Source organism: Atractosteus spatula, chromosome 2, assembly GCF_055471065.1.
Source record: "Atractosteus spatula isolate fAtrSpa1 chromosome 2, fAtrSpa1.hap1, whole genome shotgun sequence".
NCBI lineage: Eukaryota > Metazoa > Chordata > Actinopteri > Semionotiformes > Lepisosteidae > Atractosteus > Atractosteus spatula.
The window spans coordinates 17,210,516-17,234,883 of record NC_142707.1 but is presented as its reverse complement, the minus strand read 5'-3'; the positions used below and the strand labels follow the sequence as shown (position 1 = coordinate 17,234,883).

Below are 24,368 nucleotides of genomic sequence, written 5' to 3'. Positions count from 1 at the left end.
TACAGACTATATAATAAAGGTAGCCAGTTGCAATTTAAAGAAAAAGAAACATAGTGCAGGTAACACAGAGGTCTTCCTTTGACTGAATATTTAAAAACTGTTTTTTAAGGTTAACCACATACAAAAGGGGCTTGAAAAATTAAAATTGAAAAAAACACATCGGAAAAAAAAGTTTCTTTGGCATGTTTGCAAAATGTAGCTTCTATTTTTTATTTGTAAAGTGTATTGGTGCCTAGTTCTCATTGAATAACAGCCCTGGCATCATGATTCAGAAGTAACTCCAAGTGTGTCACAAACTCAAGAGTGAGCAACCTGCAAGTCTGGTGAATTCACTATTTCGGTAAAGGGGAACACATTCAGTAATATATCCATTCTAGAAAAAAACTAATGAAAAGGAAATTAGGAAAATCCTTTATTTCCTTTTCATCAAGAATAAAATGACTGCATGGATTTCCATTTTTATCAATTTTAACCGATTCCTATTTGTATTCAGTTTTCTTCCCAGAGGAATAGAATGTATCTGCAATGGAAGCAGACTTTATTCGGTAGGTGATGTGTGTGTTGGATGGGTTTCAGGATATTTATGCTTTCAGTAAAGAAACCCATAAATTTGAAACTCAGGAATATCTGAACCAATGATTATTTAAGCATTAGACAAAACAAACTACACATAAACAAGAAAATCGTTGCTAGTTGTGGCATATTCCTTACCCATAGGGTCATCCGTTGTTCTCTGAAGATTGTAAAATAATTGAAAAATTGACAGAAATGAGAATATTGCAGACTGATCTTCCAAGTGAAATTATTACAACTGCATGGGAGCTGGGGGGGTACAGTTAAACTTTAAAAATAGTTTGCATTTCAATGAGGTTTAATTGCCTTTTGTGTTATTTACTTTTTCATATCATTTGAATTATTTTTTTAGGATTCTTTGTAAGTATAATGTACAGTTTTGCATGTTGTAGGTGTAATCACTTTTTTTAGGATTACAAAGGATGGCGAAAAAAAGGTTTGGCTTTTCACTTTTTTTATTTTGGTTCATTCTAAAAATTGGGGAGATTAAAGGGGATATCCCACTATAGGTGATGTAGATTCTTTTTGCACAGAAGTATTTAAAAGTGGAAGGTCAAAAAATGTATTGGACCATCCACTGCTCTTTTATGTCAATAACTCATTATTGAAGATATTAACCTGATGTATTTCAATAAAACAGGGAACTGTTACAAATGTGCCTTTGACTTTCCTTCTTTCAGTATTCACTGGTTATGTAAAACCTATACGGAATCTCTCCGTTTCCTCAGGGAGTCTAGTTTTTCTTTTAACCTACAGGGTAACTGTACTTCTTACGAATCTTAATGGATTTAAGGGCAGTAGTTGTAATGTCTTTTTAAAAGATCTCAGAAGTAAAGCATGCTAGAACTACTAAGGCAGTAGTTCCCAATTCTGGTCCTGGAGTAGCCCTGTGTCCTCCGATTTTCATTACAACTGATCTTTATTATTTTGGTTGATGAAGTTCTTACTGTTTGCTTGGAATTTTAAACCTGTTTCAAAACAAGGTCAGACAATAGCATAATACCTGTGCCAGATGCTGGGATTCAGCTTTCAACTCAAATTTATCATTTCAATGACCTGGTTGATTTTAAACTATGGGACTATTCTGCATGTCGAATACTTTTTGTTAACGTATCATTCCCACCCCAATTTCAACACATCATTATTATATAATAATAAAATTAAATGTGTGCTGAGGAAATCATGACTATGTCTCAGGAATAAAACATTTAAAAATTAATGGTTCAGTAAGCCTAACTCATTATGAGTTTAGAGCAGAATTGGGGTCAACTCAGACATTGATAAAATTGGAAATTGAATTGAAAAAAAGCCTTCAGGACACAGAATATGTAACTTTTATCTGAAATGTTATTAAGGGAAGACGATTTCAAATGTCATACAAATAAATTTCACCCAGTCTTAAAAAATGAGTGCCAAACATTTATTTTAACACAGTGTGTCTGTCAACTCATGTACTATTGAGTGGCCATAAGCAACTCAATGTTAAATCACTCACAAAAACGCAGTTATACCTTGCTTTAAAAACTTCAAAATCAAACATCTCTGAGTTGTTATTGACACTGAGCTATTTTTTCCTTTAATCCAACATTTCTTATTCATTATTGTTGCATCTCATAATTGTAAGGTCCTCAAATGTTTGTCTTTTAAATTAGGTCTTCCAGCCCTGAATATTTTTCCTGCCATACTGACTATTTGCATACAAGTTGCCCCAAGTAAGCGAAGCTGGTTGGGTTTTTTTTTTTTCCAGTAGGCCAATGAATCAGTATCCTCTGACCACCAAGGTAAGATGATGTATGTTGTTTGTCTGAAGCAGGAACAATGGGTAGGGCTGTGGACTGACTATACAAAAAAGACCTGTTAGTTTCTTTGGCGGATCTGAGGAATCCTTTGACATGGCAACAGTCTTCAGATTGAGGTCTGGTCTGTTAATACTTTGATGGTGTTTCTCTCATCACTTATATCTGAATCAAGGGTTGCAGCAATCAGGAAACTCCTCATGCTTTGACCTGCCAAGGCATTTCTCATTGAGGATATTTAACACACCAAATATGGGCGATGTCTCCTATTGCTGTGACGACCTTCTCAGTCTGTGATTTTCTCAAATGGTTCCAGTGATCCACAGAGTTCCTCTATGAGTTTCAGTTCATAGGGTGTTAGCTGATTGTGACAATCTCTAACAAGACTTATCGAGGGATTACTCTGTAAGACATGTAAGCATTTGTAAGCACATAATAATAAATCATGACTCCCATGACTTACTTGAAAATGTCCTTTGAAGTTGGATATCACTAACTACAGACTGCTTCAGTGTGTACATAATTACATGGTGGTTTCCTCCAGGTGGCTCAAAGAAGCGATCAAGGGCTGACGTCTGCCTAGACCTTGCATCTGTAGCTGAACCATTTCCATTTTATTTCCAAAGTTCAAGTTTGAAATCCAAAGTTCAATGTTGGGCAGTTCAGATTGGGCAGCCAAGTGTTCTCCAAACAGTCCAAGGTCATACACCAGGCCTGTTATTCAAGCCCATAAACACAAACTGAAAACTCTCACGACAGCACCAACCTTCCTTTTCATCACGCAGTCGTTGGATTCTCTTTAGGTTTATGATTAGGGTGTTATATCTCATTCAGGAGAGCTTAAATGCACTCTGGGAAATATATTTTAATGTGCCACAATAATTACAATGAAGAATATCTCTTTGACAGTTTTTTTAAACAGCAAATGCTTAAACCATGCTTTAGACACTTAGCAAAAATGACATTTATAATACACAATGTTGTTTTGAAGTTATAAACAAGGCATTCAAGATTTTACAAATGAGTGGAATTTAAGAACCACTGTTTTCAATCACCTTAGAAACAGCTTTACCAAGTATTAAATATATCTCGAGCACGTAAGCAGATCATTCAAATGACAGCTTAAGTTGGAATGAAAGTCTACTACAGATCAAAACTTTGTGATACCCCAAGACAGTTTTCAAGTATAATGCTTTCCATTAAACTGTCTAGTTCAACTGGCATTAAAGCTTGGTAACTGTATTCCACAGCCATGGAATTTTGTTTCAGTTAATCTTTAATTATCATGGTGATCTGCAGTATGAGGTTTAATTAAGCAGTTAATGATCAGTTCAATGCAGTTTTGGTTGATTGAAATCACCCACCTGACACTCCTTTCAAGGATTAGCTTCAGAGGGTGTAATGACAACAATATGGTCTTCTTAGTGTAGAAAGCACAGCTCATAGGATCATTATTACATACCTCACTGGTTCACCAGTTGTTCTTTGTGGATTAGGGAATGCTGCCGATCTGATGACAGATTCAAACCACTGATGCCTACTCTAAATACAAGCTTTACAGTTGGATCTGCTTGGGAATCTTTATTCTAATCCTTTTTTTCCCCAGAATAAAACTATAATACAACAGGTAGACACTGAGCACATTCATACATGAATAGAAGATGGATCAGCAAGCATTGAATGTGAATTATCCAATAATGGATCTTTTTATCCAAGATAAATAATGGAGTCTACAAAAAGTCAGTGTATTTAATTAAAAAAAAAACTTTATTTAAATTTTCACATTCTAAAACTGAAATTTACATCTATACACTTTAAAACAAAGCTAAACATAGTTAAAGTGCTAAAACGTTAAAAAAACAAATGTATATACACATAATGCAGGAGAAAATGCCAAATTTACAGGTACTGAGAATAATGTTACTGTCATGAACACGTTTGAACACAGCTACTTGTTTTCCTGACACTTGCACTTCCTGACACTTGTACAAAGCAGGCAATTATTATTTAATGAAACTTTGCAAAAAACAACAATTTTAAAAGTACTAGCGTACATGATCAAGGTAAAAGCAAAACCATCTCGGAACCCTTCCGTCCAGAATTTGTCATTCAGTGCTAAATCTTCAGCTGTAGTCCAGTATTACCTTTAGACATTACTTTTATACACCATCATCAGTTCACTGCCTTTGTTTTAAGAAACACAATGTTTAAATCTGTAGATGAGTTTTTGTTTTTGTAGGTTCAGCCACTTGATAAAAAGAGGATTTTTAACATTACAAAGATAAAGCACACAGTATTTTGTTATATTTAAGTATATTTTAGTTCATGTTCTTTTCTAAATTATGACCTCATAGAATTAAGTTTAATTTAAAGAAACGTTCAGAAAGCCATTACTTCCTAGCAGAAGAACAAGTTAAAATCCTTTGAATTTCTTCATATAGAAGAAACAACAGATTAGCTGCAGCATTTAGACATACTGGTGGGCCAACCTAAATCGCCTGAGACCTGCAAGGAATATGTCACACTTCATAAAACACTTGCACTCCATTGTTTGTGCTCAGAGAGATTTCTTCTTAAAACAGCTCTGCTAGACAGACGTTGATGGTTTTATATTTAACTCTAAAAAATACACTACAGTAAATTGAAAACAAACTTTTCTTAAATCCATAGCAGGGACACAAAACAGATGTTAATCTCCACCCTTTTTTTAAAATAAATTAATTTGTACAGTACTACCACCATTATTTAAAATGTTCAATGCAATAAGCATTTGGTCTCGAAGGCCAAAAAATGTTCACATTTCCTCAGCTTTTAGTGTCTTCATTTTTTAACCGATCATTTTTGGATATTATATAAAATAGAAGACACTTAGGACTTCTACCAACTAGAGATCAATTACAATTTTAAACCACCCAATCAGGAATAATAATGATATCCAGTATGACACTGATTGGCTATCCAATGCTGGTGAATAATGTAACATGAAACAATTCATTCACTAGGAATAACAACATCCAATGGGATAATGTAGTCATGCAGAGTGAGGAGATGGAGATGGTGTGAAAGCAGAATGATGAATGCAATCGGTGACAGGGCTTTATTGTGGGTTTTTTTTGGGAAATGACATTATGGAGGGTTACAAGTTAGAGCCCCAAAAGCCAAGAAGAACTTGGCTGATGTAATCCCCCCTGAACTTTCATGAAAAACAAAATTTGTCTACAATTCACATTTCTGTTGGTAAGGCTACTTCTGCATATCTTTACAGGACACGAGGTTTATGAAAAGTTATATGAACGCAGCCACCTGGAGCACATCATACCATGTAAAAACAACAATGGATCTACATACACTAGGACTTGGGTGGATTCCTGTTATATAAAATCACTACTGCCAACTTCAGTTTGTAAGTGAAGTGGATCAGTTGCCCTGTGCAGTCTTTTTGTCTTTCTGAAACTCTCATTTCAGCTGAGGCTGTAAATACAAGCCAAGTGTGCACCTGTCTGAGTAAGTCAGTCTGAAAGGTAATGCAGATGGATGTCCTGCCACTGTAAAAACAGAAGAAGCTTTTTTATGTTTTTGTGAAAAGAGGTTGGAGAATGTTGACTGGCTGGTTGTCAGTGAAAGCCAAACGGTGTGTGCTATTCACCACTGTCGAGACACAACAGGTTTTTTATAATTATATTGAGGGCTTTAACTTTTTCACCAATTTATTTTTGTTCTAGACAGAACAATCTTTATCTTCACCGACCAGTGTTTATGTTCGAGCTTATTACAGTTTGTTAAACAGTTAAACGTAATAAACATTTAAAGAGGAAGCCAACTAAAATTCTGGGAGGTTGTGCTGCAAGTTGGAGAATTTATAAAATTGGATTTTTTTTAATTGTTATGCCTGGTTTCACGAAACAATCAGCCCTGACTTACCCAAAGGTCTGATGGTAAGTTTTGTATCTTCTTGTTTGGAAATAACACTGCTTATTATCAAACAGGTTCTTTTACAGACTTGGCTCGAGTTATTTTGCTGCAGGCAACATGGAAGAGATTACTGCAGAAGGCGTGTTCCAGTAAGTAATAAAAGGTGCAAAAGGCTGCAAATCATTCTTTGCAGCCTTATAACACTAAGTACAAAGGTTCAAGAGAATTTCACTTGGAACGGTTATGAGAAATATCCTAAGTCAGCAAATTATTTTCTTATGTTGGCCCTAGGTTTCAAAATCATTAGGTTTAAGGGTATTCTAATATCTGTTACTCTAATCTCAAAATTCCTTACTTGGAAATACAAAATATAACCCTTTTCAATTTTTAAACCCTCAATAATCTAAAGAAGGCATGTCCATTCCTATTCCTGGAGTGTGTGTACAGATTTCCATTCAAACCCAGCTCTTCATTACACTGACTTTAATCATCTTTGTACTGGCCTAATGAACCAGTTTGAGAACTTCTCCCAGTTTTTCAGAGCTGGAGCTTTAAAGAGAACAAGAAAACCTCTAGAAACACTAGTCCTCCAAGACTAGATACCTACTAACCTTCAAGAGTTTGAATTTGCAAGATGCCTTTAGCATTGTTGTGGATAAAACAATATAAAAAAGCTCAAGAACTGAAAATAACTGTTTAATGCAAAAGAGAGATTATAGAGCTATAATGTAAAACTTGATATTATATTTTCTTTCGTACAGAGGAAAGAAACTTCTGTGAAGAAAAAAATGCCATGAAGTGATACTTTGTGATTTGTGACTGTCAGGTGGATCTATGCATTAATTTTGTCCAGTCCTTAGTGTTACTGGAGGACTAGAATTAGAGAACATCAATTTATAGCAACACTGCATTCGCAATACCGCAGAGATTTAATTTAAGAAAAGCAGCTGAAATGCAAAACCAGTTTCCTACATCCCATGAGAACCCTGATGTGGACAACTGTTTCAATGTCTGCCCTGTACGACACAGTCAGACCAATGTTTTGTCATAAAGAAATCCATGTCTGATCTCAGATGAACCATGAATTAAATAAAAAAATACTCTCGTCTTCCCAGCTTAATCCAAACATGTGTCACAGAGCAGTTTGTGTTCCGTTTCCAGCTACTATAACTTAACTGCCTTCTCTTCCCTAGTCTACTGTGATTCTTTATATTGCTATGGTAACTGTTTACACAAACAGTAGTAAAGCAGTGGGAAATTTTTCCTAACTATTTACAGATGCATTAAAAGCAATTATTTATACAAGAGTAACGTTTATATAAGGAAAACAAAACAGCTGTTACCAGAAGCCAGTTCTGCTGAGTGTAGTGCAGTTCCAGTCCGTAGTCCTGTAGCACAGTAACCAAAGTATTTACAAAATTAAAAGCTATTTTCTAAGCACTTTATACACTACATACATCCTAAAGCATCCAGTAGAGACATCTATAATAATTCTAATGAGCTCAGGTTAATATCTGTGTAATTAAAATTGAAATATTTTTGTCCTCCTTAATGTGATAAACGTATATTACAATACATTGTGCAATAATGTGGTACAACAGTACCTATATAAGGCAAAAGCACCAGAAATGAATTTGTTCTCTGATCCTTTCTCAAAACTCAAATGGGTTGTAACAGGTCTTCCTATATACTATAATTAATGTGTGAATGCATGAGATTAGCCTATAGCCCAAACCACGTTTTAGATTTTTGTCTTAGGTTAGCCACCACAACTGATGCTTGACATGCAGTATTTACCCTAAGCATTGAAATGATGGGAGTTCTTCTATACTTTGCTAAAGAGGATGCCAAGACTACGAACAACATAAGCAAAGTGACAACTAACCCGTAATACTCAATTCAGCACAGTTGTAAGAGAGCTGGGAGAAGCATTAAAGTGGTTGGAGACTGTATCTGCCTCCCAGCTCTGTGGTAGCCAGGCTCCCCAAATTATGCTATAATATATACTGTAGGGTAATTGGTTCAGGGGAACATGCTAAGTGTGGATACATGCAAAACCTTTAGATGAAAACAAGCAACCTAAAATTTGAATAAGTCAGCTCTCACTTCTTATCGCATTGTTTTGTAGTCCTGGTCCATGAAGCCTTTGTGTGTTATGGTTTCTGAGCATTTAATTTCTTTGGTTTAGTGTACTCCTTAAGAAGTACTTCATTATTTAGATTCTTTTTTGGATCATTTTTATCACTGGGTCCTTAGTCTGGCTGCCAGGACATTTAGTAAAGGAAATGAAATTAGCTGTCTAAAGAACCAATTGCTGATGCAGACTTTTGAGAATCACTCCCTCTACGAATATTCTTAGACCTGCATAGTCCCAGTTGCCTTTTTCAAACAGAACTGGGTCTAATGGGGAAAACAGTTGAAATCAAGGCTCTGTCAGTTTATGTAATGAGTGTAAAAGAAATCTAGGAATACACGTCTGTTCCCAGGAATAGGCTAGGAAACTGACAGAACAAAACTAACACAATTATTTCATGTGCATTTGTTTCATTCTCCTGGAGTGTTTATGTCATTCATGTCTTCATGTGGTAACAGGAATGTAGCAAGATATATAAGAAATCCTGTGTGACTTCTGCAATAAAATGGTAATATGGAACTAACTCCATATTGGTCAACAGAAGTCCATCAGCACTGTAACCCAATTAACATTACCAGGAAGGAGAAGTCATACAGCACTCCAAGGGTTACACTAATTTGACATTTCATATAATGGAAATTGATTAAAGGTTTTCAATTTGCTTAATTTTTTACAGATACAGCTCATACAGGATACTAATTTATACCAAAGAGGGAATAACTTCCTTGAATAACTTCTACTATTTCATCCAATAGGTTTTAGTTTTATTTGTGATGAGTCTATTTAATCCTCAAATATTTTATTTCATTGCAGAATGCAAGCTATTCCTTATATTACAAAATATGTTCATGTGAGCTATGAAGTGAACATAATATGATAGGAACCTACTAACATCAAAGAAGAATAAAATAAAAGTGCATGTGGTTTATGAGAGAAATCCAACTTGAATCAAATTTGATTTATGGAATAGTGTCAAGAATTGTACTCTTATGTAAGTAGAAGACTATCTGGAATCACAAACTATCCTTTAGAAAAGTAAATAACTCAACAGATACTGCCTTCTCTACTAGAGAGTTTGATGTAGTGGCTCATCCATATGGTGGACACGGAATGGAATAAGGCATGAATACACTGTCATGACTCTAGTTTCAATATCGCAAGCACAGCTTACTTAAGACTTCTAATGAATTTTGTTCTATACCAGCATGAGGACATTTTAACTTGTATGCACTGCTTTCCACAATTACTGGGATGTCAAACTAAAGTATTTTGAAACAATTGTCTTAATTTGCATTATTCACCGGATCACTTTGAGGTATATATGTTAGGCTCTATCTCTACTAAAAAGATAAAATTCAGGTTTGGGTTTTGGTTCTGAAATATGGTGTTTCTTGACTGATCACCGATCAGTTAAACTTTCTTGAATTTTGTCTTGCATAAATACTGCATTGTAATTCACAAGTTTCTCAAGGGCAATGGGATTGATTCTTTGTGCACTTTACCATGCAGCTTTTTTTATCTGGTACCAAACAAAAACAGTATGTGCTACACTTTTCAGTCTTTGTTACTTCAAAGCATTTATGTCACCACCTGCTCACTAAAAGGAAAGGGACTTCATTAATGAATCCCCAGTCACAACAATTTGCTCTCTACCAAAGGCAGAGGTAGATTAAAACTGTAAGCAGTACTAGGGCTAAATGAGCATTAGCTGAAACTATATGGCATCTGTTTTAAGAAAGCTAGACTTCTGATTTGCCTCTGCTCTTCTTTAGGCCATTTTCATTACATTGACATACTGTGACACCATTGGAAATTGAAGTATTTTTTGTGTGCTCCTTTAAGAAGTCTGGATATGCGAACAGCAGCTGTTAGCACATTTCTGTGCTATCCAGATATGACTAAGCTTTAACACATGACAACCCCTGCCAGACCACGCGAAGTATAAGGAAAATGTATCACAAAGCAAGAAGACCAAGTGATTTTAAGGCTTAACAGGATTTTTCTGCATTAAGGTCCTATCTGAAATACCTATTTTTTGCTAGGTATTTAAAAACACATAAGGGCAAAAACAGTCCAATTCGACTTCCCTCATCTAAAGGAAACACTATATTTGGGACAGAAGTGCAGAGTATTTACATTAAATACAAATTTTGCAACAGAAAAAAAAATACTTTGCCAGTGTGGGGCCCTTTATAAACCACACTAAACAGGTCTGTTCTGTTCCAAGCCGTCTTTGACATGGTTGGCAGATCCTGTTATGGAAGATGCTAAGTTGCCCCACAGCGGTCATGCATTTAGCACTAAAGGGCAGCAGCGTACCTTTCATCTGAGTGCTTTAATAATTTACATCTTCATAGGCAGTCTAAATTGACCTTAAATCCAAGAGGATCCTGGTTTGGCATTCATTCATGGAATTTAATTTTGTCTTCACAGTATAAAACCATTTTTTTTTACAACGCTGCTGAAATGTACAGCCTAGTCGAGGCCCATCGATCTGCTAAAATACCTCTCTTCAGGGTAGGGTCTGTCTTTGTTTTTCCTTCGAGAGAAAGCGCAGTGACTGGGGACGCAGTTCCAGTCCTAGGCACTCGCCCCATCCTCTTCAATGACGCGGTTCATACTGGTCCCGTGCGTGATGTGTGTGGGAGCGTTGCTCAGGTCTCGAACACTGCCGTGCCGCGACTGGTCATTGAGGCGATGCATGCTGCTGTGCCGCGACTGGTCATTGAGCCTGGACATGCTCCCATGAGGCAGTCTGTCATCAACTCCCCTGTAACTACATGGGGTGTACCTGGAAGAAACCAGGAACAACAGTCGGTATGAGCCTTTGTTGTCCTCAAATTTAGAGCAAATTGTAGAGTTGAAAAAAAGGCTCTGTTCCAAAGCATTTAACATGATGTAATATATGCAGTTGGACTGTGGATTTGAACAGCTGTTACAAGCAACAGCCCCAACTATAGAAACCAAATTAAAAACCACTATCCCCAGCTACAGGGAGTTTTAATGCTCCTATGAGACCTGGGAGACTTCTCACCATAAATGTTTAATTTTACACAATGATATCTCTTACTCTTGCTATAATAAGTTAGGTATTGTATTTAAGCTAAATTTTCTTTTCATATTTCCAAGTACATTTTTTATGTACTTTGTGTGCAATCGCCTTCACAATGATTCCTAATCGTTCATGCGCAAGTGCAGGTTCATGAGGCTGCTATCTGCCAGATGTCACTCTAAGTTTCTGGGAATACATCTTTCACCAGAAATCAGCACCTGTAGACTGTTTCTCTAATGCAGCTGCAAGTGACAGACCTAAAGCATCCTTGAGGCTAATCCCTGTGGGTGGACATCTTGACAATGAGTGGATAAAAAGCAACCACGTTGCTTAAACGCTTGTACCAATTTATGAAGGACAGTCTAAAGGAACATTTTCTGGAACACAGCTAACTGTGTACAAAGTACAAAGTAACAGTACTCAAAGTCAGTTCTGTGGCTACAAACTGAACCAGATTTGACTTATTTTACTGCAGGGTTTAACAAATGAATAAGTTTCAAGGAAAGTTTTATATTAGGGTCACGTTTAACAGAACAGCACAATCAATTTAAAACAGCGCACTTCCAAGTTATTGTTTTTTATACGATAAGCAAAAATAAAAAGACGACGTCCATTTCACAACAATTTGACCAATTTCAGTGCTTCCAAGCTGCAGGTCCTTTCAGCATTTTTACCGAAACAATAAGTTAAATATTTGTATTTGGCTCCAAACCAGTATTCAAACATATCAGAGTCAGAGAACAAAGATATGACACCCATGACTTTGTGTTGCCTTACAAAAGCTGGAGTTTGTAACATCTGAAATAGACAAAAATTCTAGACAAAGGGACATGTTTTCATTCCTACCTTAATTTTAATGTAATTCAAGGAGCTCAAATTCAATTTCAAATAACGTCACTTGGTTTAGAGCTGTTTGAAAGCTGCAGGCCACACGGCCTTACCTGCCGTCTCGTGAGCGGTGCAGGCTGCCGTGGTAACTGCTCATCTTGCTGTGCACACTGCCTGCTTTGCTCCGCTGGTCGTCCAGCATGGCCAGGTGAGTGGAAGAGGCATGGGTGGAGGTGCCCTGGGTGGATGTGCCTCTGGATTTCCGGATGATGGGAGTGTTGGGGTCTCGAAGCAGAGACTGGGCAAAGTCCGGCTCCTGCAGCACCTGCCTGCTCTCATTCACTGCGCTGCTGTAAAAGATAAGAGTGAAAAGCCAGGCAATGAATCTAACATCAACGCCAGCATCAGACAACATTAGACCAGCAACACACAGTGAAAGAAGACAGAGAGGCAGGGAATTGGAGCTGGTAAAAAAAAAACCCAAAACATCCTGTCCTTCTTGACCAAGTGAAGTGGTTACATACTGATCTTAAAAAGAAAAGTACTCAGTCTGCTGAACGAATAGGTTCAGCCCGAGCTATGCTTCTTTTAACTTGTCCTTTAGATTTTTCCTAATTGATTTGTTACCATTTGGAATACTGATTTGATTTGGATTCTTCCTGTGCAATTCAATGTATACTTCAAAGCAAATCTCATGCTGATCACTGTTTTCAAAAGGTTCTCTTTTTTGCTTTACTCTGTCTGGGTTGCTAAAAAACACCAGATCTATCCAATCATTTCCACTTGTAGGTGCTCTGACAAACTGAGATAGAAAACAGTCATTAGCCATGTCTGCCATTTTGGTTTCTGCTTCTTCTGTTTCCAGTTCTATGTATGTAAAGCTGAATTCTCCTGTAAAAATATTTTTCTTTTGCCTATAAATTCTCAATTACATTACACTGTGGAACTACAATTAATAAATTGTAATGAATATTGGCTTAGTAAGTTTATAACAGGTTACCTATTGCTTTAAGTGATATTTTGTCCCACCACATTTAAAGGGATATTTAATAAATGCATTTAATAAATGCTCAGAAAACCCCTTACAGTACACAAAGTGTGGCCCACCCCACCAGTATCAGTCCAGTATCTTTAGAACAGAACTATTCAGAAGCCATGTTTCTTTCAGAAGAAGCAGATATAATTTAAAAAGGATAGAAATCATGAGGAAAAACCTTTATTAAAAATAAAAATGGTAGTGTTAGCCCTTTCAACTTCCCCCATTTCCACCATAACTCACTCTTTTCTGCGCCGACCGTGGAAGAAGCTGGCCCACTCAAAGCAGGTCTTCTTGCTGCCTACCCAGAACACAGATGGAATGCCCACAACCAGCGCCATCAGGTACTTCATCAGAAAGAGGATAAGGTCAGGCCGGCTTGTCTGGGATACCTACACAAGGGGCCAGACAGCAAAACATGTTTAATAAAACCTGGTGAAGATTCCGAAAGGAGCACTTGCTCTCCATTAAATCTCAAAATGAACTTCTTAGGAGCTGTTTCTCAAGATCGTGTTCTTATAAATATCCTGATTTTGGAATTCCACACCTGTAGTATTAATTAGGATATGGTAATAACTATTATTTAAAACTCCCTTTTACAGATTGTCAAAATGAAGATTTAGTAAGGACTGACTGTGATGAAGATTCACTATTTTAAGGACAGCCTTGTGAATCCTCAAAAGCAGACTCATCTCAACTACAATTCTCAAAGAGGATCAAAATATAACAGATATTGAAATTCTAAGTCTTGACAAATCTGCCAAATGGAAAAATAAGCAGCTTCTTATTTTAACTCAGCAAGTGCTACATATTATAAATATTTATGAATTTACTACCTACAACATTTTCTCAGTAAAGAAAAAATAGAAATGAGAGAAAATATCGTGTACTTCTTGGCTTTTAAGCTAAGCTAGAGTTGGACAATCCACTAAAACCTATACCCACCCACATCATCTCATACGTAATATAATTATTGCTACATGTATTTTTTGGAGGAGGGGGTTTCATTTCCACTTACATGTCTCTGCTGGATATCAAAGCCTGTGTCATGATCAAAATAAAGCCAATATGAAGGCAGATCACACAGGAGCATCTTCAGATTTTTAACCCATTCTCAACTGGAAACTAAAGTGACACTATAAGGACCCCAAATGTACATAATACCATTTTCATCAAATGTGAATTCTATTTATAATGTTCTGCTTGGATGAGGATAAACACAATATAACATGCATAATCCTACAGTTATTTGACATTACAGGAAATCACAGTAAACAGAGGAGTTATAATGGTGTTTTTTAGCCTCACTCAGGTAAAGCATTATAATATTTTTTGTAATTAATCCAATTCTCACAATAATGGCACTAATTACAATTAATATCCTATAAGGGCCTAAATAGTAATCTATATAAAGTATATATATATTATATATAGTGGATCAGATGTCACTGTATTTATGATTTTTCTAACTACAGCAATATTCTTTTTAACAGGAGTTTAAACAATATAAAGCCCTGGCAGTGTTAACATGACTCACTTAAAGATAGTGGTATTATATATTTTTCAAATACATTTATCCATGCCCATATCTATATTTTGGATGATCAAATCAATACATTATAACATGTTTTAGCAGGTGCAGTGTCTGCACACTGCCCTGTCTCTCCAGAGACAGCCAAGCCTTTTCATATCTGTGCTGCCTGGCCCCAGGGCCTGTTTGTTTTGAGGATAGTATGCGTCTCAGCCTTGATAGACTACACAGCTCACTGATCACAGACAATCCTCTCTTCTCCTTACGGCACACAAACTAGAAACCATCTGTGCTGCCCTCTCTGAAACACTTCATGATGGAATATATGTGCCACGTGGGTTTCAGAAAGGTGTTAAAAATGAAAATTAAAAAAATCATTTGATATATTATACTCCTTAACCTCAAAAACAGTGATATAACAACACCAAGGAGGCAAATTCTGAAGCACTTAGTTCTGTATATAATTTAACACAGTTCAATATAGCTTTACAGGGAAGAAAAAAAGATCTTCTAGCCAGCTCTGTAGAAAAAAAAGGGTGGATCACATCCTAAGAAGAATCACCAGCTTGCCTGACTCCCTCTGTAACTTCAGCTTTCTTTGTACCTTCCCTATACCTTCAGCCTCTAGGTCTCCCTGGAGGCCTAGTATCTATAATGAGCCTTTTCCAAGTCGAGCCAAGATTCATACCTGCTTCTTGATATCATTCACCCCTCACACCATTCCCTCCCAAAAGCCCCTCAAGCATTCACTGCTGCACATAAATACACATCCCCAGAGAGAAAACAATTCATCTATCCCTCTCAATTTTTTCCTCCTCACCGAGGAACCCATCCACCCATCCAGTTATTATCAGAAAAGTGCCTGTTGTGGTGAGGCCGAGGCAGCACAGAGCCTATTCTGGAAACAAAGGTCGCAAGATGGGACTGAGAAAACATGACTGCCCTCGCCCATGATAGGATGTCTATCCATCAAAGGGCTATGAAGAAAATGACTAAGTACAGCCAATCAAACTTAACCAGAAAGACTCCTGGATGTGGGAAAACCAGGAGCAACAGAAAAACAAACTATTGGAAGCCATTTTGAAAAGCAGAAATAGTGCTGCTTGGATGTTTGTGAACCCCTATTGTAGTTCTTTAAATGTTAAATTTTTACAATTAAATTCCTCTTTGATTAAAATTAGTCCTTACGTTTCTAAAAGAAAGTGTTTATATCCACAAATTTTATACGTTGTTTAGGAATTGATACATGCAACAGCCAAAGAAATAGGTAAATAAGGAAATAGTGCATGTGCAAAAAATCAGCTCAGTCAACGAGTAAGTACAACTAGGTGCTAAAATAACGCTACCAAGTTAACCAATTAAAGAGTCAATCACCAGGACAAACTTTGGGAGGCCCTCTAATATATAATGGGAAGAAACCTAGTCAATGTGGTCTTATCCATACAGTTTAGTGTAATACACCATGACACATGACTCAGGAAGAGTTATTTAAGAGCTATTCACTCTGGGGGGGGGGGGGGGGGGGTTATAAAACCTTAAGTCACTGTTTTGGAATTCATCAGTATACTACAAGACAAATAGTCTACAAACTGAGAAAATATGACTCTACCAAGATGTGGATGTCAAAGATATCCTATAAAGCAAGCAACAAGAAAACTTACACAGGATGTCCTAAAAAAACGAGGACCACAGCCAAGGATCGATACACCCTGTCTTGCTGTAGCTGATGGTCCATACCTTCACAATACGACACAAGCTGAATAGCAATGCCATTCAAGGTAGGGCAGCCAGAAGAAACCCTTTAAAAAACACTCCTGCTTGTCTTAAACTGGCAAAAGACCATTTGGATGATCCTGTGCACATCCTGGAAGAATGTTTTAGATGGATGGATGCATCTAAAATTGATCTTTTTGGCCACAACACAAAATGCCATATTTGGGAAAAAACGTAACATTGCCTACCACCAAAATAACCTTATCCCCAGTGTTAGGCATGGTGCTGGTCATGGTTTGGGGCTGCTTTTCTGCCCATGGACCTGGACGACTCCCCATCATTGAGGGAGCCACGAATTCAAAGCAAGACCAAAATATTCTGGAGAAGAATGGCAGGCCAAGTTGAGCCAGAAAAATGGGTGCTCCAGCATAACAATGATCCTAAACCTTCCAACAGATCTACTAAAAAATGGACTGAAAGGAAGAATTTTTGTGTTTTGAAATGACTGAGTCAAAGTCCACATCACAGTCCAATAGAAATGGTGTGGAAAGACCTAAAGTTGGCTGTTCCAGACAACAAATCTGAAGCAGTTGAAGCAGTTTTGCAAGGAAGAGTGAGCAGAAAAGGCAGATCTGAGAGACTATTGATTAAAAACTAGAGGAAACGTTTGGTTGCTGTCCAAGCTGCTAAAGGGTGTACCACCGCTTACTTCTGCACACAGGGATCATTGAGTTTCTGTTAAATAAACATGTTTTATTTAATAAATAGTGAAACTATATATTTTTGTAAGTGTGTCCATTATTCAGGTTATCTTTATTAAATATTGGAGTTCAGATAAAATAGTTCTTTAAGATTGTTTGTCTTTCAAAGACAGACATTCAAAAATGAAAAGTTCACATACTTTCAAGCAGCACCGTACAGTCTTAACATACACAAATATATTCTTTTTGGTGCAACCTGGATTTGGACCTTCTATGTTCTTTTTTATTTTTGTTTCCTTTTAACAGTATAACAGCATTTTCTAAATTGTTAGATGAGGAAATACGGTTTTAAATTTCTCAAAAAAATGTATGGGCATTTTTTTATTGCCTCACATAAAAATGTGAGGTAATGACAGAACAATGGATGCTATTTACATAGTTAAAATCAGTTGGCATATTTACAGTGCTAATATTTCTCTAAGTTTCTCTGGGTATTTATCATTAACATGAAATGTTTAACATTCACAATCTTTCTTGGTTTTTTTAATACTGTACAAAATCCAATGGGATTTCTTGACACGGGTGACTGTGTCCAGTCCGCAGAGAACATAACTATGATGTTTAAAATACAGACTCATGTCATACTGTAGATGCCTTTTTTAATGAACACCTCACTGTTTTTCACTTGATTTAGTATTTGTCAACACCCAAGTACATTTTTGGAGATACAGTAAATACTATAAAGCTTTAATGAGCAAATTGCTAATCTCAACAGATGCCACACTTCTACAGTAGGTATTGTATTTTAATTTGGCAGTGATACAAATCCTGAGTTCAATTCCTGACCTTGGGTGCTATCTGCATGTAGTTTGTATATTCTCCCCATGTTCATGTGCGATTCTTCTGGGTGCTCTGCTTTTCTCCCACAGTCCAGAAACATAATGGTAGTTTAACTAGCTTCTGGGAATATTGGCATGTGTGTGTTTGTGTCAGTATGTGCAATGGGATGAACTGGTGTCCTGTCCAGGGGTGTACCCTGCTTTGTGCCTGTTGCTTGCCAAGTTAAGACTCTGCTCCTCCTCGAGCCTGAATTAGAAGAAGTGGTTACAAATGGATGGATGGATGAGCTCTAGGTTTATGTAGAAATTCTTGTAAATTTGTATGCACACAAATGTACAGGCATTTTTATTGCCCTGTTGTTTAAACGTCAATACCTGATGTAAGAACAATGATACGTGAAAAATATCTCTTTAATTGAAGCTCCTATTCAAAAATACGTTCATCTGTTCATTTTCTGTATCAAGCAGCTGGATTACACAGAAGAGAGATATCCAGCACACAACTGTAATTTGAGAATACCTTTATCAAACCATGTAATGAGTTGAGAGAGAAGTTCTGCCTGGGAGAATCTCCTAGACTAGGAACACATATCCTCCCCTGTGCCGGATAAGTGGTTAATAATTAAATTGGGAAAGAATGTGGGATGTCTATTGAAGTGGTTGTTTAGGTGGCAGCCTTCGGTTGAATTACTAGGGTAAGATAAAAAAGAAGCTGCACATGAAAGAGCTATGCCCTTCAACTAGAAAATCCCAAGCAGTTGTTGTGACTCATGATTGTTAATTTGAATTATTCTTGCGATGAACAGGGTAAGACAGGTGTTTAGGAGCCATGTTTCCAAAAACACATTAATAGCATAAGGGACCAGTTCATAGGATTCTGATCTAGTCTACTAAATACTGTCATTTGTGTAACACACAATGCGCAGCTCACAAAAGCAAAACACCAAAAACTAACAATCTTATGTTTACTGCCACCTGACCCTAAGACAAACATGGGTTTTTTGAAGATGCCTCATAAAACATGAAATGAAAAATATGAAATAATTGCATCTTTTGAGGTTAAATTGGTGCTAAATTAATAATTTCTTAGTAATTATAAAATAACATGACTGATAATACACATTATTTGTTTTTGTAAATCTCAAAAAGTAACAGACAAAGTTATAAATACCTAAATACAGCAGGTTCACTTATGACACCAGTATTATAATACTTTAATTATTATAATTATTTTAATATTATAAGTATAATATTATAAGTGTTATAATATTTTACTAGTATTATCTGCAGACTCTTTTCAGACAAAGACTCAACTTTTTAATGTAGTTGTGTGGATTCATATAGGAGAGATGTGAAATGAATATGGGTTAATGTCTGTTATATTCGCCAGCAGTCACATCGCCTTGCAGCTCACAACTGGCAACCCACTGAAGCTAATCAGGTGTGAGCCTGGTCAGTACCTGCATGGGAGACCTTCCAGTTAAAACTAAGGTTGCTGCTGGAAGAGATATTAGAGGGGCCAGTATGATTTTATAATAGTCTACAGAGTTTAAATTTTATTACACATATACAGTATAATCCCTGGTGTATCCCAGATTAGAGAAGACTAAAGATCATCATTCAGAAGTGTGGAAGAGCCAACAATTGCATCTTCCACAAAGACACACGGGGCTTCATAGTTTAAGGAAATTCATGTTCTTTCCTAAGTTTTGGAGAACGCTTGTACCCGTGAAGTCCCCATTATATTGTAAGGTCACCTATGAGAGGATCATCAAGGTATTTCCACAATGATATTCTTAGAATACTTGGAATGGACCTAAGCAAGATGATCGCAGGGAGGAATGAGTTGACCTATCAAAAGAAGGGCCCTAAACAACAATACAACTGGGAACAGGTGAGCTCCATTAGGTAGTACAAAATATAAAGGACCCAGAAGGAATCAGCAGCGAGGAAGACAGAAGTAGGATGTTTTGGGTGGATAGTGAAATTTGTATTTTAACTTAAGGAATAACGGACTGGTACGAAAATAGTCAACGACTTACGGATTGTGATTCAGCACTGGTGTGGCAAGATCCTTAAATGGTGATGGAAAAAGAATGAAAACAGACAACGATTTACGGATTGTGATTCAAGACAAGAGTGGGAACTTTTATAAACAGTAAAAGACGTTGTTTGCCTTCAGACAGGAGAGTGGAGTTGGAGGTGAAAACGGAGAGAATTGAAAGAAAGCTCTGCTGTGAAAGTAACTCTGACCATTTGTTTTTGGTTTTAAGTGTTCAATCCCCCTGTGACACTACAATATTTTTTACAGAGAAGGAATAATCTTCAGAGTGTTGTTGTCAATAAATCCAAATTAATCTTAGGTAGTTGTCTTGGAATTGTTTTTTCTAATTGAAGACATAATCTTCACTAATCCCCAGAGCGGCTCAACAAGTAAAACCTCGTGTCCAAGGAGAGCAGTTGGACTTTGTGATCACGGGGTCAGTTTGGGTTATGGAACTAGCTGACTATGACTAGGATTTTCCAAGTACTCTGCCAATTAGGAGGACAGGGTGGAATCAGTCAACAAGAGCTGTTTCAGCTTTAAGCAACACAACAATTCCTGTGACCCTAAGACAGTACGCAGTCCAGTGATGGTTGTCAGAATGGAACCTGCGTCTCCTCAAAAACAAATCATTTAACATCCAGGGCTGTGCTACCTGAGTTGATAAATACAAATGACTCGAAGGTGGGCAGATCAGAGGGCTCTGTCTTCACTGTGTGCTCGCAGCATTGGCATCTTCAAGCAGAGATTTGGAAAACACAGATGGATATTTGAAATTGTGTTGGTGTAACAAAAAATGGTAGAGATTGTATTTTGTAAAAGATAGCCTTAAGAATATGTGAACTAGATGCATAAAAATTAAGATTTTCAGTGTTCATTTTCCCATTCATTTAAACTAATTGTAAGCTGATTAAAACTACAAAAACTGCTAATTACAAGCAAGGGTTTTCAATTAATGTCTTATGCCTTATTTGTAAATGGAATACAACTGACATGATTTTGATGACTTGCCCCCAAACCTGTTTATTTCATATTTCATTCCTTCAACAACCTAGTCTAGTTTTTTGGGTGCTCTGACTTATTTCACTGCTTACTGAAAAGGATTTGTGATGAACAATATTTCTGTTAAAACAGGTGTCAATACATTGTCTAAAACTGCAATGACATGTAGAAAGCATCCAACAAGATACTGTTTAAAAACATGAATTATGTTTTAAAGCCTTGGATCCCAGCTCAGGTCCTGGGGGAACCCTGTGCTTGCTAGTGAACACTGGTGCTAATAATTGACTTGTTTAGACTCTGTTTACCTCTTTCTATAGTCAGCCCTTGGTTTCCGAACTACTATGGTTCAATCGTATTGTTCTAACTGCTTTAGCATGCAAAACATATAAGCTTTCCTTCTGTTTAGGAAGAGCTTACTCTCTTGTTTCTCTCTAAAGGTGATCAATTTATGTTATTTCAGATAACACTAATTAGTAAGGGAAAATCTGAAACTCAGAAATTCACATAAGGATGAGACCAATTATAATCTCTTTCACTTTTTTTTAAATCTGAAAGAAAAGAAAAAGAAAATTGAAATGCAATTAAGAATTCAGCTGACACAAAAACCAGAACACAGTTAAAAGAAGTTAACCAGAATCCCTAAAGGTATGATACTTTATAGTCTGTTTTAAGAATTTGATTGATTGCTATTTGTATAAACTAAATGTTGCACTTTTGAACGTATTAGATATGGTTTCTATTCTATGGATAATATACTATGCTGACACAAACAGACAAGTTAAAGAGCCTACCTGGTAAGGACAGGGAATGTGATAGTCGCGACAGCGCTCCTGCACCCAGGTGATCTCCCAGACAGACCGGTAGCTTTGTTCGTAAAAGTAACATCCGATGACCACGAGCAAGGGCACCAGGTACAGCACGCTGAACACCCCAATCCGGATCATGAACTTCACCAGCTTGTCCTGATTCTCTTTCTCCAGCGGGATCTCAATACGCACCCGGTTTAGGGACACGATGCCTGCCAGCAGTAGGGAGACGCCCACCAGCACATCGAGACACAGCGGGGCCAGCACAAAGTAGCGTAGCGCATCCACGTCGTAAAGCCCCACAAAGCACACTCCACTCACGTTGTCACCCTCAATCTTGTTCATAGCCAGCAGGATCACTGTCAGTGTGCCTGGGATGCCCCAGGCGCTGGCATGAAACAGGAGGGCTTTCTTCTCAATGGCTTCACTGCCCCACTTGGGCACAGCTGCTAGAAACCAGGTGATAGTGAGAATGACCCACCACACACTGCCAGCCATAGTGAAGAAGTAGAGTACCATGAAAAGCAGGGTGCAGGCTTTGTTGTGGGAGCCCTGCGTGACCGTGGAGGCCTTGTAATGTCCAGGACTGGCAGCGTTGCAGGCCACCCGGTCCTCTAGCAGGAAACCCAGGAAGAAGACCAAGGAGACCATCATGTAGCAGACAGCATAGAAGATGATGGGTCGCTCAGGGTAGCGGAAGCGAGTGACGTCAATGAGGAAGGTCAGAAAGGTGAAGAGGGTGGCTGACAGACACACAATGGAGATGACGCCAATGAAGTAGCGCGCAAAGGAGAGCTCTTCCCGACGGAAATACATGTTGGGGCAGGGAGGAGAGCAGTCTCGCACCCCGAGGAAGGAGTAGCTCAGGTCTGGTTCAATCTTCAGCTCACGTGGGCACCAGAAACCGTAGTCCCGCTGAACTGCCATGGGGGACTCCTCTGTGCTGTCCAAACTAGACAGCAGGTCCACAGGGCGGGGGTAAGACTCATCACAGTCTGGGAACCTGAGGAGAGCACCAATACAAGGCATAAGTAATGTTTAACTTCAGATTATTTTACACTTGTCAATAAAAAGAAGACCGGAGGACAAGGTATTTAACAAACCGCCAATGCATGTAATGCATTTTATGACCAAAATTAAAAACGAATGGTGCTTTTTAATCAGAGTAACGGACTGGTAAGGACTCTTTTAAAGAAATGCTTCTCTTTAGAATTATAAATGACTAAATTTGAAATACCAGAGACAACACGGGAAGTCATGGAAAGTAAACATTCTATTTTAACCTAGTGTGATTTAGTGTTTCATTTAAAAAAAACAATATTTTTCCAGATTTCCCAAATAAAAATATGCTTCAGTAGAATATTTAAGACCATCAATCATAAAAAGTGCATCATTCTAAACTGTTATAGACAGATTCCCATATACAGTATAATAGAACTGAGGTTTTGGCGTTAATGAGTGTCAATGTTAAAGTATAGTATTGTAACGCTTACGGCCGACAGGTACTGTGTAAGAGCCAGCTTACCAGAGCGGTGACATCACCGCCCTTCCCTGTAATAGCAGGACTACAGCTACTGGGCTGTAGAGAGATCTCTCTTTAGCTCACCGGGCTGGGTCCCTGTTGAGTCCCGGGTTCGAGCCCCCGACGGTGCGGGGCCGACCTAATGCGGCAAGGGCGCCCGCCTGAACCCCCGGTGCATTACAGTATTCATGAAACGCATTATAGATCAATAGATTTTGTGTAAAAGGAAATATTAGTTGATACAATATTATATCAACATGCTAAATTGTCACTGGTTGTCAGGCTGACCAGAAACTCAAGACCTACAAAGTATAAGCAGCGTTACCATCATAGAGTAGTAAATATATTGTGAATGGTGTGGCTTGTGGCAAGCAAGTAGGAGATAAGATAAGATCACTTTATTGGCCATATATAATTTCTTATATTAGGAATTAGTCTCTTCGCATACCCCAGCATGCTCTCCAGGAGACACACAGACAGGGAGAGAAGCTTGGGGTCATAGCGCAGGGTCAGCCATTTATATGGCACCCCTGGAGCAGCTGGTGTTAAGGGCCTTGCTCAGGGGCCCAACGGAGTAGGATTCTATAAGAGATGGTCATGTAAATCATCTAAAAGTAATAATCAGCTCTATTATGTATAACAGCAAAGATCATGTAGAGAACAGTTTTTGAGCATGGTTCTGACATCACAGTAATAAATAACAGCCTCGGTCATCCAACACAGGCCCTCCCTCAATCCAAAAGATAGGCAAAACTGGGTAGATAAAAAATAAAAATCAAGGCTAATGTATACTGAGCATCTCATGAACTTAAAATCTGTTCAAGTTTAATCAGGAACCTGACAATCTTTTTTGTAGTAGATGCACTGGCATAAGATAAA

At 37.6% G+C, this 24,368-nt stretch overlaps 1 protein-coding gene across 1 annotated transcript in view; it reads right to left on the bottom strand.

Annotated features, from left to right (window-relative positions):
* Window positions 1-4,113: 4,113 nt before the first annotated feature.
* The window catches only part of fzd3a (frizzled class receptor 3a), a 39,222-nt gene continuing 18,967 nt past the window's right edge, over window positions 4,114-24,368 (bottom strand). Inside the window, exons 4-7 of the mRNA XM_088907453.1 lie at window positions 21,953-22,970; window positions 13,575-13,723; window positions 12,409-12,645; window positions 4,114-11,206 (exon numbers count right to left, since the gene is read on the bottom strand). Of these exons, the coding sequence (XP_088763579.1) occupies window positions 10,996-11,206; window positions 12,409-12,645; window positions 13,575-13,723; window positions 21,953-22,970 (1,615 nt within the window). The 3' untranslated portion in view covers window positions 4,114-10,995. The remainder of the gene's footprint in view (window positions 11,207-12,408; window positions 12,646-13,574; window positions 13,724-21,952; window positions 22,971-24,368) is intronic.